Raw genomic sequence first — 20,951 nt, 5'->3', positions numbered from 1 at the left:
CGCCTGTCAGTCAAGCTGTTTGCGAAGGGTCAGCTGGATACTAAAATGCGCATCTCCTATAAATGCATTCTGTTTGATCATCCCCTTATCCCTGTCACTCAAACTTCGAAAATTTTGTCAAACCGGACAAATAGCCTAGTGAAACTAAAACGCTTTTACTCATGTGGACGAATAAAGACTCAGCGCATCTTTTAAAGATCATATGCTATGACCGACATCACAGAATTTACCGGTATTTTGGTGCTCATGTGTGAATGGTCTCTTACCGGTAAAAAGCCATAATGCTGTTGGCTGTGTGATCAGCATATTTGTGTATTGACCGGTAAAGTCACACTGGTAATTTTACGGCAATTTACCAGGACTGCTGTGTGAAATGGGCTATTGTTGCTCATTTTTGGATACTGGCAAGGAGCATTCAATCAGATATTTTGCAGAGGCCTGAGATTAACGGCAGGCTCTTGTGAATAGAGTCTAGAAATGCCTGTGTAAAAAAAACTATGAACCAGCAAATGCTGACAGTGTGGATTTTTTACCCAGCTGTCGCTATGCATGCATGTAAAGAGGAGAAAACCAGGAAGAAAAAAGCAGCAGGGTCTGACTCTATAAATCTGTGGCGGTCGCATTGCTACAGCACGGCGGCAGTCTGAAGTGTCACTCAGGCAGTAACTCAGGCAGCGGCTGAAATGGGATGAGGCTGTGAATGGCTGTGGTGGCCTTCAGAGTCGTAGCATGCAGCAAATCGGCCTGCAGGGATGTATCATCCAGGCCCAGCAGCACAGCTCTACAGTGATGCAGAGTAAAGAGCATGGGTGAGAGGACATTGCTCACAACCAGCTTTTGGAGCAGAACGCAGAGCATATGGCCTATTGGTGTTAAAACTCAGGGTTAATAACTTCAAATAACCCGAGAATGCTGAAGGCCACATTACTGAAGCCTGTTAAAAGACCTGCAGTATATACTTGACCTCTCTGCTCAGTCAAGTCCACAGGAACAGTAATTAATGACTTGAGGGTCAACGTTAAATTCATTTCCTATTCATCGTTTCTTATGATCATCTTTTGCCACAAAGCCCTTTAGTAATTTTAGCCCTTGTTGAAGTCAAGAATCTTTATTGCTGCTTTTCTTATCTTAACATAAAGTCGGATGTTGAGGATCATTTACACCTCAGAGTATAAAAAAAAAAGATATTTGAGACTTTACATCTCATGCGACTTCACTTTTCATAAATGCACCTTTACATCTTCTTATCTAACAAATGTCACTTAACATTTCATAAATGCAAAACTGTGACTTTGTATCATTGTTGTGACTAATCTTGCAAATGTGACTTCACATCTCACAATTCAGATTTTTATATCTTGTAACTATGACTTCATATCTTCTTAGGTCTCATAATTGCAGCTTTGTATTTGTAGACCTTTATATCTCCAAAATGCAATTTCATATCTCTGTTGTGATTTTTCTTGCAAATGCAACTTCACATCTAAAAAACGCAACTTTACATCTTACAAATATGATATTACAAGTGATAAATGGAACTTCATATGTGACTTAACATCTCATAGACACAATTTTATGTCTGTAATTGTGACTTATCTTGCAAATGTGACTTCATATCTCACAAATGCCACTTTATTTTTATATCTCACAACTATGACATTATATCTCATAAATGCAATTTTAGGTCTCTTAACTGCAGCTTTGTATCTTGCAAATAGACCTTTATATCTCCAAAATTCAGTTTCATATCTCTGTTGTGACTTATTCTGCAAATGTGACTACATCTCAGTTCCAATTTTTATATCTTGCAACTACAACTTTATATCTCATAAATACACTTTTTAGGTCTCTTAATTGCACTTTTGTATCTTGCAAATAGAACTTCATATCTCCCAAATGCAATTTCATATATCTCTTGTGATTTATCTCACAAAAGCAACTTTACTTCTAAAAAACGCAACTTTACATCTTGCAAATATGATATTACATGTGACAAATGCCACTTTATTTTTATATCTCACAACTATGACATTATATCTCATAAATGCAATTTTAGGTCTCTTACCTGCAGCTTTGTATCTTGCAAATAGACCTTTATATCTCCAAAACGCAATTTCATATCTCTGTTGTGACTTATCTTGCAAACGCGACTTCATATCTCACAAATGCAACTTTACATCTTGCAAATTTGACATTACATCTGACAAACACAACTTCATATCTAACAACTGTGACTTAACATCTCATAAATGCAATTTTGTTTCAAAATTATATATTGCCGATATGAACTATATATCTCCCAACTGCAGTTTTATATCACCGTTGTGACTTATCTTGCAAATGTGACTTAATATCTCACAAATGCGACTCTACATCTCACAATTTTATTTTTATATCTCGCAACTATGACTTATATCTCATAAATGCAATCTTTTAGGTCTCATAATTGCAGCTTTGCATCTTGCAAATAGAACTTTATATCTCCCAACTGCGATTTCATATATCTGTTGTGACGTATCTTGCAAATGCAACTTTACATCTTGCAAATATGACATTACACCTGACAAAAGCTGCTATTTTCTATTTCATAATTGCAACTTTGCATCATGCACATACAACTTTACATCTCACAAATGCAGCTTTATATCTTATAAATGTGATTTTGTTTTATAATTGCAGCTTCGTATCGTGCAAACACAACTATATCTCAACTGCAATTTTATATCTCAGTGATTTATCTCAAAATGTGACTTTTTATGTCGCAAATGCAACTTTACACCTCACAAATGCAACTTTATATCTTGAAAATGCGATTTTATGTTTTACAATTCCAGTTTTATAGCTGTATTTGTATACAACTATACATCAGTTGCAATTTTATATCTCTGGTGTAATTTACCTCAGAACGTGATTTTTTATCTCGCACATGCCACTTTTTTTAACTAACAATTGCAATTTTATGTCTCATAAGTGCAACACAATCTCACAACATAATTTTATCTACTTTTTTTCTGAACGCGGAAGTCTCGCCTGACTGGAAGGGCGCTTTCATTTCCGGTCTCTGGTGTTTCTAGTCAAATTAACTTATTTTCCGAGCCAATAATATAATGTTAAACCTATGAAAATGGTTTTAAAAAGCACATGGCGTCATAGTTTCATCATTTTACAATGTTGCAATGACCGTCTGTGTTGCAGTATCCCACCTGTCATAGTTTAATGAGTGGGAAGATGACATGAAGCGACGCAATGTTAGCTGCATTGAAAACAGATGAGCACATATCCTACATACAGCTCCCGATTTTGTCCACAAAATGATAAGAGCACACGTTTTATTTTGTACTTTTCTTTCAACTCTTGATGTGAAAACAGGTATCCAGGTCGGGTTGTCTCAACACAACAGCAGACAAGGCTTTAAGTCTTTTAAGTTTGATACGGACATATGTACGAACAGACGGGGTTAACACACGAGAATGTAACGCTCGAATCCGTCACAGGGGACACCTGCTCGCAATACACACTCTCCCTTCCTTCTAATCACGAGGTCAAGTGGGTTTAATTTAACACAGCGTACCTTTGGTCCTCTCTCACTCTCATTCACATTCACTCAAACCATGTAATCTACCACAGAGAACAGCAGATTATAGGGTAGAGACTTCCATTTCCGAACGGTTCAGTGGAAAAGAAGCGAGGGATAAAGACAGGGAAAGACAGATAAAGAAAAGGAGGAAGAGGAAGATTGAGCCAGCTGAGTGACGTTGGCAATACACTGCTGTGGCATGGCTCAGCTGGCATGGCTGAATGCCTGATTGTGTGGGCAGATGTTTCAGAGAGAAGGGAGCAGACCCCATAGGGGCTGTGGTGACACAATAGGGAGGCTTTCAATTAGGCCAAACTCAGGCGTTCTTATGCCAGGTGCCAGCGGCCAGGTGTTATCTTACGCCACAAACCGTCGCCCGTGCCTTCTTATACGTTATAGACATACTGTATATTCATTCTGAAAGCTGCAGTACTGGTTTGAAGGTGGTGTGTGTGCGTTTGTGAGAAACAGAAAGAGAGAGAGACTTTTCATGTCGAGCTAAGTTGGTGCAGGCTGGTGGTGGCTGCCAGCATGGCTCATATGAGTGCTGGAGCGGGCGGACCCCGAAGGCACTGACAGAGACAAATGCGGGATCAGAGCACCGGTCGCAGGATGCAGCTGGCGCGCATCAAGTGCTTCCGCATGGCAATTAAACTGACGGCTGGACTCGAAGACACGGCCAGACTGATACTCGTACACAAAGTCCAGTGCATCTGCATCTCAGCGCGCTTCAGAACGCCGTGCACAATCAGGAGGGTTAATGACTCCGATTATGCTGAATTACAAACTCGACTCTTTAAACAATAACAAATGTCTCACTGCTGCAGACGGCAAATGTTGGTTTTTTCCATTTCAGTATGCTCTCGAGTTTTTCATTTCATCTGCGGGGGCCTTTTGATGAAGTTTCAAGAACTTTCATGAGAAATAAAAATGGTTTTAATGAAGTTTTACATCTCTGCACAGTTTGTAGTCTTTCTTAAAGGGATAGTTCCCCAAAAATGCTCATCCTCATGTCATTTCAAACCTGCTTGATTTTTATTTCCTCTGCAGAACAGATACGAACAACCAAGCTCCTAACATGGTGATGGAGGAAATACAAAATTATATTTCTCGCAAACGTACTGCATTCACCAGTAAAACATTTGAGTTCTTTGGCTAAATGATTGCATTCGATTTGCATCACAAAAGCACTGAATTTTTTTCAAAACTTTTATCATGTACACTACCAACAGTAAGATTTTTAATGTTTTTTAAAGAAGTTTCTTCTGCTCACCAAGCCTGGATTTATTTGATCCAAAGTACAGCAAAATAGTAAAATTTTGAAATATTTTTACTAGTTTTCTACTTGAATATATTTTTCATTTTAATTTATTCCTGTGGTTTAAAGCTGAATTTTTAGCATCATTACTCCAGTCACATGATCCTTCAGAACTCATTCTAATATTCTGATTTGCTGCTCAAAAAACATTTATTATTATTATTATTATGATTATGTTGAAAACAGCTGAGTAGAATTTTTTCAGGTTTCTGATGAATAAAAAGTTCAGAAGAACAGCGTTTATCTAAAATATAAATCTTTTGTAACATTATAAATGTCTGTATCATCACTTTTGATCAATTTAAAGCATCCTTGCTAAACAAAAGTATTAATTTATATAATTTTGCAAATCAGCATATTAGAATGATTTCTGAAGGATTTCTGAAGACTGCAGTAATGATGCTGAAAATGTATCTCTGATCACAGGAATAAATCACATTTTAAAATATAATCAAAAAGAAAATAATTATTTTAAATAGTAAAAATATTTCACCGTTAAAAAAAAATAAAATAAAAATAAAATAATATATATATATATATATATATTATTTATGTATTTTTTTTACTATTTTTGCTGTCCTTTAGATCAAATAAATGCAGGCTTGGTAAGCAGAAGAGACTTCTTTAAAAATCATTAATAATCTTACTGTTCAAAGACTTTTGACTGGCAGTGTATATCAAAAAATTTCCAAGTTTCAAGGAAACAAAAGTTTTGTGAATGAACGCCACGTTTTTCAGGAGAATGAAGGTTTAAAAAGAATGCAAAAACCACTGAGATATAGTTTTTCCTCTAATCTATCACTTTGTCCCTTTAGGGGTTCATAAAAACGTATGTTTTTGTACATACACTGAAGATCAGTGTGGGGTCATTAGACCCCACTGAATGGCATTTATAGACCAAAAAAAAAAAAACAATGAGACATTCTTCAAAATATCTTCTGTAGAAGAAAGCAAGCCATACAGGTTTGTAATGACATGAGGGTGCCTAAATAATGAGAAAAATATTCATTTTTGGATGCACTGTCTCTTTAAGCTTCACCCCAGCATTTGAGTATTTGGCACAGCGATCGCAACATCCTCAAATCAATCATGAACTGACTCCCTAAAGTGCAACTTAATGGTGTAATAGAGTCGGAGTTTGATTTATCTCCTTAAGATTATCACTGTTTCTCAATGTTGGACCAAAAGCAAACTTCCTTCCTTCACTTTGGAGCTGATATTCCAGAAATCCTGTACCTGACGTCGGTCCCGCTTAATCAAATTTACGCTCCATCTTGATAACTCAGAGGTTGGGACAAAGTCATCGGATTGAAGTAGCCTTGCACTGGGACTTAATTGATTAGGTCAGTCTGTAAGGCTTCCTGCTTTTAGCTGAGGAATTCAATTGGAATGAGGGCCAAGAGACATGATTGTGATAATTACTGATTGGGTAATGAGGACTGAAGACTCCCAGAGGCCTCAAGCCATGATTATAATCATAGGAGCATTGTGACCCTGTTGATTAAAGCCAGATATGACTTTAACAAGCTGAGGGCAGCAGGATGACTCTACTATTAAAACAAAAGAACATCCTCCACTGTAGGCACTGTCACTTTATGTCCAACTTTATGGGATGACCTCCAACTGTGAGGTCTTCTGAATCTTTCTTCTGATTATGTGCAATTGTACTGTACCAAATCATGCAGCTGAATTACGTGCTGTTTGTGAGTGGAAACATGATATCTTATAGAAAACAATTAAGCTTTGAGATTTTAAATTATGATTATATCAGATTCTGGAGCACTTTAATTCATCACCAAACGTTTCAAAATTGGTGTAAGAACAAACGTGCTTGTCAGTCATTGCAACAATTCAGACACTGTCTTGTAGCGACATCTAGTGGTATAAACCAACAATGCTCAAACTATTAAAAGATGATTATTTTACATTATATATTTAATGACAGGTACGCGCCCATACAGATATGATATCCCATATTTCAAAACAGTCTTGATGATTAATAACGTCTCACAATCTCCATTTGTCAGTATAGTAAATTAACAGAATAAATCTCGCAGAACCATTTCATCCAGCATACTCACCTGTGCGCGAAATAACTCCATCCTCCACTCGTTCATTATGGCAAATTTAAATATGAGTCTGTCGTGGCGTGTTTTGAGAACGGATATTAATTGGATTTGTTCATATAAGCCTAAATTTTAAAGTTTTTCTTCACCTGTTGTTATTAGCAGGATGGATGACGCAGCAAAGTAATACTGAATGTTGATTGGCTGGAGCGGTTGATGTTGATAATGATTGGTTACGTATTTGCGAAAATACACAAATTTAAACGACGTTGCGTTAAAGTTCATTTTGATTGTGTGTTTGAACAAAAGGGAAAAGAGTTCGTATTTTCCCATTCAATATTTTGAGGTAGGTAAAATTGTTCATGTTTTTAAAAGTCTCTTGTGATCACAAAGATTAAATTTGTAAAAACAGTAAATAACGTGATTTTTTTGCACAGTAAGATTTTTAATGTTTTTTTTTTAAAGAAATCTCTTCTGTTCACCAAGACTGCATTTGTTTGATCCAAAGTAACGTTACAGCAAAAAACAGTAAAATTTCGAAATATTTTTACTATTTGAAATATATATATATATATATATATATATATATATATATATATATATAATATTTTTTTTTTTTTTTTTTTTTTTTTTTTTTTTTTTTATGTATACTGACTCTTCTGAATGGTATAGTGTACAATGCTACAAATGTTTTTTTTGTTTGTTTTTTTTTTTTTGTTTTTTTTTTCAGATAAATGTTGATCCTTGGATCTTTCTATTCATCAATGAATCCTGAATCCTTAAATATTGATCATAATAATTTTATTTTATTATTAATCATAATAATAAATGTTTCGTGAACAGCATATCGGCATATTAGAATGATTTTTGAAGGATTGTGTGACACTGGAGTAATGATGCTGAAAATGTAGCCTTTAACCAGAGGAATAAATTACATTTTAAAATATTATATTCAAATTGAAAACAGTTATTAATTAAACAGTAAAAAAAAATATTTCTAAATGTTACTGTTTTTGCTGTACTTTGGATCAAATAAATTCAGGCTTGGTGAGGAAAAAAAAAAAAAAAAAAAACTTAAATTAAATAAAAAATTAAATGTTGAGAACTTTTCAGTATTGAGAACAGTTGTACTGCTAAATGTTTTTGTGAAAATACAATAATTTTATAAATATTTGATATAATTAAAAACAGTTACAGTTAATTAACACCAGTTTACAATGTTAAGCAGGCAAACAAGCTTTTGTACAGATAAAAATAGCTGCACTCAGATGAGACTGGAAGCCAGACCCATCCTGGTGAAAAAAACAGCATATGCTGGTAGGTATATTTTGATGCTGGTTTAAGCTGGTCCTTGGCTGGTTTATGCTGCATAAACCAGCAAAGGACCAGCATAAACCAGCTAAGGACCAGCATAAACCAGCATCAAAACATACCTACCAGCATATGCTGGTTTTTTCACCAGGGCAGATGGCTGCGCCCGATCTTACAGTAAAATAAGGTGAGTGTTTTAAATTTTACCATAAACTTGCCTCCAGTTTCATTATTGCCAGTTTTTTCACGTCGCGCTGGGTGAATATGTCCACTCAAAAACAGTAAGTCAGAAGTTAAATTGAAATTAAAACGAGTCATATGTACAGCAATGTTTTTCTTGTTTATTATCAGCAATTCATCAGACACATATAAACAACCTGTAGGAAAAGAAGAAAGCAACATTTTCACACAGTAACTTGGTTCGCCCCAGCGAAGATCAGTAACAACAGACTCTCTCGCTCTCACACACGCATTCACACACTCCCTATACACACACACACCGTCAGACACATGCCGAGAGGTTTTACTAAACACTTTGTGTAGTAAAAAAAGAAATGAACCAATTTATATATAATAAAGAAATCATTATTAAATAAAAGATCATTCATGTATTTACAAATTAACAAAACAAGTATGAACACATAAGTAAACATTCCTTTCACCCGTCGCAATTGAAAGCAAATTCAATGATATGCCTTTAGAGATCAATAGCGCCCATAGTTCATTCACTGCAGATATGGTTTTTGGGAAAAATGGCCCTAACCTACTTATTTGTGCTTTTCTACCCAATTTTTAGAAGGTCGGTGACACTGACGATTATTTCAGTCACATATGAATCCACACATCTTCTTAAAAACCAATTCTGTTGGTGTGCAGGTTCACGGCATGGTGAGAAAACTGGCGTCCTTAAAAGAAAACATTTTTTCTTTTGAAAGCGGAACATCACAAACACTTATTACACGGCTTTCTCGAATATTCAAGTCTGGTAAATCACTGCAGTTACTTTCATGTCAAACAAAACTGGTGCCATCTTGTGTCTCAGTTCATAAATGTATTGAAAGTCACATTGAGCGTCTTCAGTAATGCAGCGTTCGTCTTGTTGCTAAGCTGACTGTTCTGTAAATTGTTGCCTAACTATTTTAGTGGAAACTTTACGATAATATACAGGTACAACTGGAAAATAATTTAAACTTCTACACTGCCATTCAAATGTTTGGGATTGGTAATATTTTAATGTTATTTAAATAAGTCTCTTATGCTCATAAAAGTTGCACTTAATAAAGCTGTAATATTGTGAAATATTTTTGCATTTTAAAATAACAGTTTTCTATTTTAATATAGTTTAAAATATAATTTATTTTTTTGATGAAAAGCTGAATTTTCACCAGTCATTTCTGCAGTCTTCAGTGTAACATGATTCTTCAGAAATCATTCTAATATGCTGATTTATATTCAATGTTGAAAACAGTTTAACTGCTTAATATTTTTTTGGAAACTGTGATACTTTTTTTTTTTTTTTTTTTTTTTTTTTTTTTTTTAGGATTGTTTGATGAATAAAAAGGTAAAATTTAGCATTTATTCAAAATATAAATATTTTCTAACTATATGTCTTTACTATCACTTTTTATCAATTTAACACATCCTTTCTGAATAAAAGTATTAATTGCTTACAAAGAAAGAAAGAAATAAAGAAAAAAATTACTGACCCCAAATTTTGGTACTGTATATTGTTACAAAATGTTTCTGTTTTAAATAAACGCTTTTTAACGTTTTATTCACCAAAGAAGCCCGGAAAAAAAAAAACAAATAAATAAATAAATAAATAAATAATGGGTTTAAAAAAACAAACAAACAAACAAACAAAAAAACACAACTGTTAATAAATCAGCATAGAATAATTTCTGAAGGATCATGTGACACTAATGATGCTGAAAATTAAACTTTGCGTCACAGGAATAAATTCTATTTTAAAGAACATTAAAATAGAAAACCACTATTTTAAATTGCAATAATATTTCACAATATTACTGTCTTTTCTGTATTTTTTTTTATTTTTATATTTCATATTTCATATAAACACAGCCTTGATGAGCAGAATTAAAAAAAAAAAAACAAAAAAAACATTACAAATCTTACTGATCACAAACTTTTAAACAGCAGTGTATTTAAATGGCAAACAACCATGTAATATGTGGAATAGTGTACAGTAAGTTGGTTATTATCACCAGTGTTATTTTTAGAATTATTTATGTACTAATAGAGTATTTATTAATATTTTGAATTAGCTGTTATTTTTTTAAAAAACTTTTATAATGAGATATAACGTTTGATTTTTCACTTACATTTTCTTTATAATTTATTTCAGCTTTTCTTCAATTACTGAAAACATTTTTAATAGTTTTAGTTAACAATAACAACATGATTATCACAAAATAAACCTATTTATCTGACACAATTCACCTCCGATCCATGATGATCGCCTTTCATGGTTTACTTTACAATAATAACCAGCTCACTGTTCATCATCCTTTATGTAATGTCCAAACTACAGTATTTTAAAATATATTTATATTTTTTTTATTTATTGGCCGATATATTTTAACCTCAAAAAGGCAGTAACCGATGTTTCCTTAACTAATCTTTCAATACCAGAGCACTGATTTTTCTGAATCTAGTTGATATGAAACCGCATGCTGTTATTGTGTTAGATAGTCACGTTATATAAACTGCAAACAGAACTGGTTCACACAGACACAGTAGGATCAGTAAATCAAAACATCATACCGTTAAAAGCGCTCGAAGTATGAACACAGAGCCCTTGGAATCAGAGACGAAAGACTGAAACACATAGAGAACTTCACCGACCTGGATCTCTAAGGTGAAAAGAACCACTGAATCATACACGAGTCAATCAGGCAAAGAAAGCAAACACAAGGCTGATTGCAACTGTACATACAACAGGAGGGGGGTTTGTGGAGTCCACAAAAATCTTTTCAACGGCCCCTTTATCACAAACAGGAGGTAACCAGTAAACAAGTATGTAGAAACAAACACCAGTGAGTTCCATCAGAAGAAAAAAGGGCTACTTTTGTTCTCTCTCGCTCTCTTTTTTTAAAGAAACGTGTCTAGCACAAGACTGTACATCATCTTGTTATGCGAGAGGCAGTTTTCTATGGCAATGCTATAAGTAAATGTTCATGCTGCACTAATATAGTGCAAAATGGAGCCTGAATACAGAAAAGGGGGGAAAGGCAGGCCAGAGCTTCTACAGGGGGCGCTAGTGAGCCCATTCAATCTTCCTTTATCCTTCTGATCACACAATATTGATCTGACAGAAGCGTTTCAGGGCTACTAGCGAGTTAAATGGAGTATTTATGTTGTCTGAACATGCGACTTCCCAACAGCTACAGACAATGTACATACTGCAGGAGCTGAAAAGAAGCGCGACTAAACAAGAGACGGGTATATTTTGTGCTTTCTCAGCAAAATAAAACAATTCCTAATTTCAAAAGGGTCCTGCAAGTTTCCTCCCGAAAGTCGAGTCTATGTTACAGAAGGGTGTCAATGGCAGAGGTGAAGGCAGACTTCCTGAAGAAGATTTTTGAAGAGTTTATGAAGGCTCTCGTGAAATAAAGTCAAAAAAGTTGAACGTAAAAAAAGGAGGGGGGAGAAACGTTATATAAACACGGATCGAGTCTCTCTCTGAGGTTCCATTAGCGTCTTATAAAAAGCAGTCGGTGAGTTTGCGCGAGTCTCCTTGTTTGAGGCTTGTACCGATGGCTGACTGAAAGGAGGCGAGTATGTAGTACGAAGCAAACGTGGTTAGGCTACATGTCAGCGTCGCCATCGTAAGCCAGTGTCAGAGGCTTGAGTCTGTTGTTCATCTGTCTTCTCTGGGGCTTCTTTGGCTTTTTGCTGTGGGGGAAAAAAATAATAGCTGTTATTACAAAGCAGCTGAATCTTTATTTCAACAGATGCAATAAGATAGCAAGGTTGTTTAAATACACATATGAAAACTAAATCTATAATATGTGACCCTGGACCACAAAACCAGTCTTAAGTAGCACGGTAATATTTGTAGCAATAGCCAAAAATACATTGTATGGGTCAAAATGATCAATTTTTCTTTTATGCCATAAATCATTAGACCATAGATCATGTTCCATGAGGATATTGTGTACATTTCCTACTGTAAATATATCAAAACTTAATTTTTGATTAGTAATATGCATTGCTAAGAACTTTAACAACTTTAAAGGCGATTTTCTCAATATTTAGATTTTTTTTTGCACCCTCATTTTCCGGATATTCAAGCCAAATATTGTCCTGTCCTAACAAGCACATCAACAGAAAGGTTATTTATTCAGTTTTTAGATAATGTATAAATCTCAATTTCAAATAATTGACGATTACGACTGGTTTTGTGGTCCAGGGTCACATATTTCCTTAAAGGAGAAGTCCACTTCCAGAACAACAATTTACAAATAATGTACTCACCCCCTTGTCATCTACAATATTCAAGTCTTTCTGTCTTCAGTCGTAAAGAAATTATGTTTTTTGAGGAAAATATTTCAGCATTTTTCTCCATATAATGGACTGATATGGTGCCCCGATTTTGAACTTCCAAAATGCTGTTTAAATGCGGCTTCAAACGATCCCAAATGCGGTTGCAAACGATCCCAGCCGAGGAAGAAGGGTCTTATCTAGCATAACGATTGGTTATTTTAATAAAAATAATACAATTTATATACTTTTTAATGCCAAAACCTGAGCTCTGTTTTTCCGGTTCATGACAGTTAGGGTATGTCGAAAAACTCCCATCTCATGTTCTCCCTCAACTTCAAAATCGTCCTATATCGCTGTTTTACCTTTTTTGTTAAGGGTGTTTGATCTTTGCATGTTCACTTTGCAATGACTGGGTCGGAACTTCTGCAGTGATGTAGGATGATTTTAAAATGATTTTTGAAATTGAGGGAGAAAATACGGACTTTTTCGACATACCATAACTGTCTTGAGCCAGAATACACAGAGTCCAGGGAGAGCAAGACAAGACGAGCGGTTGAGAATAAAAAGTATTTAAAATGTACTTTTTTCGCTAGATAAGACCCTTCTTCCTCGGCTGGGATAGTTTACAACTGCATTTGGGGTCGTTTGAAGCCGCATTTAAACTGCATTTTAGAAGTTCAAACTCGGGGCACCATATCAGTCCATTATATGGAGAAAATGCTGAAATGTTTTCCTCAAAAAACAATTTCTTTACGACTGAAGAAAGAAAGACATGAACATCGTGGATGACAAGGGTGTGAGTAAATTATTTGTAAATTGTTCTGGAAGTGGACTTTTCCTTTAAAACACAGAATTTTATTTTGAAAAGACAGTGGACTAAATCTGTCATCTTTACATTTATTGCATCTGTTTATTCGTACATTTTAGAATTTTGCTATATTAAAATGCCTCACATTTGTCTTTTTCCAGGGCATTTTGTGTTGTTAGACATTCATGCACTGCTGCTGGTTGCCATGCATTAGCAAAGGCCTTTTTATCATGCAACAGAATATATGAATCTAATGTAGCTTATAACACTATAATATTACATACAGTATCACTGTTATTTAAGTATCACGATATAATTATAGTTTTTATAAATATTTTAAATTAGTTCTTATTTTTATATTTTCATTTCAGTGTTTTTTGGTGTTTGTGATTTTTATTCTTTTTAACTTCTGTTTTTTTTTTTTTTGTGTAAATATGTCTAAATAAATGTTATTAATTTTATTTCAGTTTTAGTGTGTTGTTTTAGTACGTCAAGTTAAACTAAATTAAAATGATACATTTCATTGTCAAACAGCTGAAATAAAATACACTGCTGTTCGAAAGTTTGGGATTAGTAAGATTTTTAATGTTTTTAAAAGAAGTCTTTTCCGCTGTATTAAAAATAAAGAAAAAAACTGTAATATTGTAAAATAGTATTGCAATTTAAAAGTGTTTTTATTTTTAATATACTTTAAAACAGAATATATTCCTGTGATGCAAAGCTGAAATTTCAGCATCATTACTCCAGTCTTCAGTGTCAAATGATAATACAGAAATCAATCTAATATGCTGATTTATTATCAAAGTTGAAAACAGTTGCGCTGCTTAATTGTTTTTGGAACCTCTGATACTTTTTTTTTTTTTTTTGATGAATAAAAAGTTAAAAGAACAGCATTTATTTAAAACAGAAATCTTCTGTAACAATACCTTTTTAAAGTTTGGGTAAGGTTCAGTATTTTTTTTTTCTTCTTTCTTTGAAAGAAATATGATTTTTATTCAGCAAGGATATGTTAAATTGATGAAAATTGATAGTACAGACTAGTACAGAAAAGATTTCTATTTTAAATAAATGCTGTTCTTTTTAACTTTTTATTCATCAAAAATAAAAAAAAGTATCACATAAATAAAATAAAATAAGCAGCACTGTTTCCAACATTAATAATAAATCAGCATATTAGAATGATTTCTGAAGGACCATGTGACACTGAAGACTGGAGTAATGACTGATGAAAATTCAGCTTTGCGTCACAGAAATAAATTACATTTTAAACTATATTAAAATAGGAAACTGTTTTTTAAAATTGTAATAATATTTCATAATATTACCTTTTTTCTGTTTTTTTGATAAGCATAAGTTTATCATTTTTTTATCTTCTTTAAAAAAACATTAAAAATCTTACATTTGAACGGAACTGTAAGTTTTAAAATATTTATTTTATTTACATTTCAAGTAATGGAAATGTTTATAATAACCCTGTACTGCACATTTGTAATTTAAGTGTGTAGTGTATTATATACAACTTTTAATTAAATATTCAACTAGGGATTTTTCCAATAAGGCACGAAGACAGATGCCAAAAATGGTTAGCAGTGATTATTAATTATTATGATTAGTAATTAGCTGCCATGCTAACTTTTACAGGAAGCATAGCTTTAGCAATGGAGGAAATAGGGAAGTAGCCAGCAGCACGTTCCAGCTCACTAAACTCTACAAACCAAACTTACCTTAGCGAGTACTATGACACAGAGATAGGGAACACATGTGAATACAACCTCATTGGGTTTTTTTTTTTACCTCAAAAATCATAAACTAGTAACAGAACATATATATGAATCTGCTTCAAGTAATATGTCAGCATTCTGCATCACATAATAATGAAAAAGAATGTCTGAGAAAATGAGTATCCATTCAAGATGATGATGATGATGATGGCTATGTTAGATGTGACCATCAGAGGGCAGTGTGGGTACAGAAATGGGCTACAATATTGGCCAAGTTCAAACTGAACTTCTCTTTGAAAATATTAGTCATCTACATTTATATGAATACACTTATTCCTAATGAATATATATATATGTTTAACAAGTCCTATTTTTTTTATTAAGGTTAAAGGGTTAGTTCACCCAAAAATGAAAATTCTGTATTTTATTTATTTACCAGAATTAAGATATTTTTAATGAAATCTCAGAGCTTTCTGACCCTGCATAGACAGCAATACAACTTCAAAGTTCAAGGCCTAGAAACGTAGTAAGGGCATTGTTAAAATAGTCCAAGTGACGTCAGTGGTTCAACCACAATGTTATGAAGGGAAGAAATAGTAAGTATTCTTATAGCTTCATAACATTAAGGTTGAACCAATGATGTCACTTGGACTATTTTAACAATGTCCTTACTACCTTTCTGGGCCTTGAACGTGTCAGTTGCATTGCTGTCTATGCAGGGTCAGAAAGCTCTCGAATTTCATCAAAAATAACTCTGTTTATGTTCTTACAGGTTGGGAACGACATGAGGGTGAGCAATTAATGACAGAAGTTTCATTTTTGGGTGAACTGTCCCTTTAAAAAAATTAAACTTGTTAAGAAGTCATTTTTTTGCAGCTTATATAAAACTAGACTACTAAACTCCAGTAGATCTACCTGCTCACCTCCACCAAACAGCTCCATGTGATTGGTCAGAAAGGCACATGTGACAGTGAGAAGGCATAGGTGATGGACATGATTGGCCACAGGGCAAGGCCATGAGGGAAGGGACTGAGCTGAGAGCTCTAGTTGAACTGAGTCTCAATGCGCTGACAGTCAGGGCAGGTATATACCAGCTCTTGGTCGTTGGGTCCGACCCAAACCACAGCGGTAATGGGAGGGTCCGGGCTCGGAGGAGAGCGCCGGGCCAGCATACAAAAACTGATAGATATGAAGGAGTTGAGGAGACAAATGAAAAGTGACAAATGGAAAAAGAAAAAAAAAATCTTAATCAGTATTTTTGTCTTGTGTTTCAGGTAAAATGTGTAAATATCCTTCAAATAGATTTGATTTACTCAGCTTACTTTACTAGAGAATATATTTTGAATAAAGTTGTGTTCTTGTGTGGAAATCTAATATTTAGTGAGGCGAGGTTTAAAAAACAGAAAACCTTAATTTATTTATTTAATAATATTTTTCAGTATATTCCCTGAAAACTTGTTACTTCAAGTAAGGTTTTAAAATGAAAATTTTATTTTATCTTTATCAATATTTTTAGTTGGCAACAAGACAAAAATGTTGATTAGGAAAATGATTTTTGCAGTGAATTTGAAAGCAACTCACATGGATTAACATAAATAATCAAAAAGATGAATAGAGTAAATTTATGGAATGAACAAAATATCTAGTTTGCTGTTATAACAAATGTTCTTACCAGGCTAAGTAAGTCATAGAGACAATGAACACTAGCAGTACAAAAGCTCCAGCTGCCACACCATACACCCAGGTCTTCAGTTTGCCATCTGTGCAGATACACACACACATCAACACAAATACACAGCTGCTGTTCAGAACCAAGACAACAGGCAAAAATGGACAGAGCCATTCTGTTCTACCTGTTGGGAACACCCTTTCTGTTTTGGACCTTTATATATATTTCTGTGGCCTCAGAAAGTATTTGGACATGTTGTTTAAATCTAGAAAATTTCAAACACGTCTAAGATGTTGTGATGTACTCATATATTGCAAATAAACTTTTTAATACACTTTTAATCCAGACACTGTGTCTAAATACTTTTTGTGGCCACTTTATGTTTTTAAAATGTATTTAGCAAAGCAAACAGCCTTGTTACACACAAAGAGGATTAAAGATAGTTAACAGTAGTTAGTGTGAAAATATTAGTCTTGATTTTTAAGCATGTTTCTAAGTTAATTGTTATGTTAAGCCATAAACTCACCGGGTCCAAAGGGCTGCAGGAACCAGGTGCGTCCGGAGCGGCCTGGCAGGTTGGCGGTGGGCTGAGTGGGGTTGAGGGCTCTGATCGTCTTCACGTCAGCCTTGCTGTCTCCCGCGGTGGGGATCTCAAGCACCGGTATGACCGTGCACTGGTCCAACACTCCATCAGATGTCATCACCTCAGTGTAACCCTCCTCACAGCCACATATACCAGCCTGCAGGGGGAGACGTTGCACCAGTTACACACACGGATCGGGACGGTTTAACAACAGACAAGCAGCATACACAATAAAACAATGGAAAACAAGGAAAACCAACACTACTGTTTGTTTGGGGTGAGTAAGATTTTATTTTTATATATATATATATATATATATATATATTTATTTATTTTCCAAAGATTCATTAAATTGATCAAAAGTGATGTAGACACATTTATAACGCTACAAAAGATTTCTATTTCAAATAATTGCTGTTGTTTTCAACTTCATATATATAAAAAGGATCCTGAAAAATATTCCACACTGTTTTCAACACTGATAATAATAAAAAATGTTTCTTGAGCACCAAATCAGTATATCAGAATGATTTCTGAAGGATCCCATGTCACTAAAAACTAGAGTAATGGCTGCTGAAAATTCAACTTTGCATTGCAGGAATAAATTACATTTTAAAATACATTCAAATAGAAAACAGTCATTTTAAATTGTAATAACATTTCACAATATTACTGTTTCGTACTGTGTTTTTTTTTTTTTTTTCTTTAAAAAGCAGCCTTGGTGAGCAAAAGAGACTTTCCCCCCCCAAAAACATGAAAAATCTTACCTATTCTTTATTTAGTTTACAATAGTAGTGTACTTTAAAACAACGAAAAATAAATTTTAAAAATTATACATTTTAGTAAAGTTAAACAGAAACAGACAAGGGATTTAGAGGATTAGTTCACTTTCAGAATAAAATATTCAGTTTTCAGTCGCAAAGAAATTAAGGTTTTAGAGTAAAACATTCCAGGATTTTTCTCCATATAGTGGAACTCAATGGGAGCCAACGGGTTGAAGGTCCAAATTGCAGTTTCAGTGAAGCTTTAAAAGGCTCTACACAATCCCAGTCGAGGAGTGAGGGTCTTATCTAGTGAAACAATCAGTAATTTTGTAAAAAAAATTAAATAAAAATTGCTATGGTTTCTAATCACAAATGCTCGTCTCGCACTAGCTCAATTTTATGCATTACGTAATCATGTTGGAAAAGTCACGCGTGGTTAGTTCTTTGTCTGTGTATTTTGGTTCAAAAAGGTAGGGTAAAGTGAAAAACTCCATCTCATTTTGTCCAACATCATTGTACCTTTTGTGTTAAAGGGCGTTTGACTTTCTTTGTACATTTGCTTTGTAAACACTGGGTTGGTACTTCTGCCTACGGCACACGTGACCTTTCCTACGAGAATTTGTGGTTAAAAAGTATATCAATTGTAATTTTTTTAGAAAATGACCAATGCTTTTGCTAGATAAGACCATTATTTCTTATCTGGGATTGTGTAGAGCCCTTTGAAGCTGGGGACCAGTGAAGTCCACTATAAGGAGAAGAATCCTGGAATGTTTTCCTCAAAAACCCTAATTTTTTTGGACTGAAGAAACACTGCAAAAAAAGGGCTTATTTTACATAGTATATGTCTTGTTTCTAGTCAAAATATCTAAAAATTCTTAAATCAAGATGCATTTACTAGATAAGCAAAATAACATTAGCTATTTAGTCTTGTTTTAAAGGGGTCAGCGGATGCAAAGTTCACTTTTAGATGTTGTTTGAACATTAATGTGTGTTGGCAGTATATGTATAAATCTACCATATAATGATAAAAATCCATCCAGTGGTTTTTATTTAATCTTTTTCAAATGGAGCCACTCTTAGATGCATGTCGGTGTGGCGTCACACAGACAGAGGCCGCTCCCACGATAGTTGATTGACATGAGCGTTTTACCTCAGACCCGTCCTACAATAGCTGTAACAGTCTGACCTGTTGTTTTAATGCCGGAGCAGGGATGTAAGTTAGACAAGAATATCTCCGATTGAGCGATTGAGGTGTTGTGTTGCTGGATGTAATAATGAACATAGTGGTCGTCATTTACTCCTGACATCTGACCCGCTGAACATGCAGTGGATTATGTTTGTTTGTGAAGGAAATGCGCCTCCCGATCTACATATATCCATCTATGTTCGTGCAAATCATTCGTGATCCAGCTTCACTTACAGCAGAAGTGAGTATAAGGGTTTTTTGATGAATCTCTGCAATCACCTTTCCTAATAATGTGCTAGTTAGCAAGTTTCACGGCTAAACGCAGCTAAACGCGGCTAAAGTAAACAATCTCACTCCACACTCCACATAAGAGAGGGGCGGGGTGAGCAGAGCTCATTTGCACTTAAAGGAACAATCCATCAGAATGGGTTGATTTTTGCAGAGCTAATTTTGACAAGGTAAAAAGGGTGTTGTTTTACCCTACCATTGAGAATTTTTAACCAAAGTATATTATAGACTTTTCATTAAGACCCTAAAGAATCATATCAACTTGTGAAAAAAGGACATCCGATGACCCCTTTAAGCAAAATTAACTTAATTTAGTTTTTTCCCCCTGGACACAAGTAAAATGATCTGTCAGTGAGGTAAGTAAAATATTCTTAAAACAAGTGTATTTTACTTACCCCACTGGCAAAATTAACTTAATTTAGTTTTATACCCCTGGAAACAAGACTAAATATCTAATGTTAGTTTGCTTATCTAGTAAATGCATCTTAATTTAAGATATTTTGACTAGAAACAAGACAAAATGCTAAGTTAGACAAGCCTTTTTTTGCAGTGAAGAAAGACACAAATATCTTGGATGACATTGGGTGAGTAAATTATCAGGAAATTTTTATTCTGGAACTAATCCTAATTGTTCGTTCAAATGTTTCAACATGTTGAAGCATGTGGTCATTTCTCGGCCAGAACACACTGCAAAATAAGCTGATGCTGTCAGTTCAAAGTGTGGCTACGTGAAATAAAATGGAAGCAGAAAATCACTCATACCAGTTGTTAAAACCACAGACAGCTTTCTATTTGCGGCATTCCCCTGGCCTCTAAACAGCTGCTAATTGAATTCACTTTCCGTCTCCTGCGACCATCGCTTAGCTTTCTCTCTACCAGTGTCACGTTGTTTTTTTTTCCAGCTAACAGCTCTCTTAAACAGCTCTGTTAGATGCTAAAAATATTTCTTCAGCATCTAGCTGTGATTTCAAAGATAATTTTTCATCCGCTGTGCTATTTTAGTGCTTTTGCTCTGAAAAAAACATGAACATCATGCGAATCCTGAAGGCTACGAGTTTATGTTGGAGTGTGGGTGTTGATGAGATACATCCCAGCACGTGTTCTTCCACTGACAAGACATTTGGATCTCCACGAGCATCACCGTTGTGCAGGAC

At 34.5% G+C, this 20,951-nt stretch overlaps 2 protein-coding genes across 4 annotated transcripts in view; both read right to left on the bottom strand.

Annotated features, from left to right (window-relative positions):
- The window catches only part of nxph1 (neurexophilin 1), a 47,738-nt gene extending 40,610 nt beyond the window's left edge, over positions 1–7,128 (bottom strand). Inside the window, exon 1 of one of the 2 annotated variants that reach the window (XM_051136959.1) lies at positions 6,977–7,128. In XM_051136959.1, the coding sequence (XP_050992916.1) occupies positions 6,977–7,012 (36 nt within the window). In that variant the 5' untranslated portion in view covers positions 7,013–7,128. The remainder of the gene's footprint in view (positions 1–6,976) is intronic. The other variant, XM_051136957.1, reaches the window with a different exon arrangement.
- Positions 7,129–8,601: 1,473 nt separating this feature from the next.
- Positions 8,602–20,951, bottom strand: part of thsd7aa (thrombospondin, type I, domain containing 7Aa) — a 151,082-nt gene continuing 138,732 nt past the window's right edge. Inside the window, exons 25-27 of one of the 2 annotated variants that reach the window (XM_051136946.1) lie at positions 17,503–17,716; positions 16,980–17,067; positions 8,602–12,187 (exon numbers count right to left, since the gene is read on the bottom strand). In XM_051136946.1, the coding sequence (XP_050992903.1) occupies positions 12,100–12,187; positions 16,980–17,067; positions 17,503–17,716 (390 nt within the window). In that variant the 3' untranslated portion in view covers positions 8,602–12,099. The remainder of the gene's footprint in view (positions 12,188–16,979; positions 17,068–17,502; positions 17,717–20,951) is intronic. The other variant, XM_051136947.1, reaches the window with a different exon arrangement.

Source organism: Labeo rohita, chromosome 19, assembly GCF_022985175.1.
Source record: "Labeo rohita strain BAU-BD-2019 chromosome 19, IGBB_LRoh.1.0, whole genome shotgun sequence".
In the NCBI taxonomy this organism is placed as follows: Eukaryota; Metazoa; Chordata; class Actinopteri; order Cypriniformes; family Cyprinidae; genus Labeo; species Labeo rohita.
This window is presented reverse-complemented; position numbering and strand designations above follow the sequence as displayed.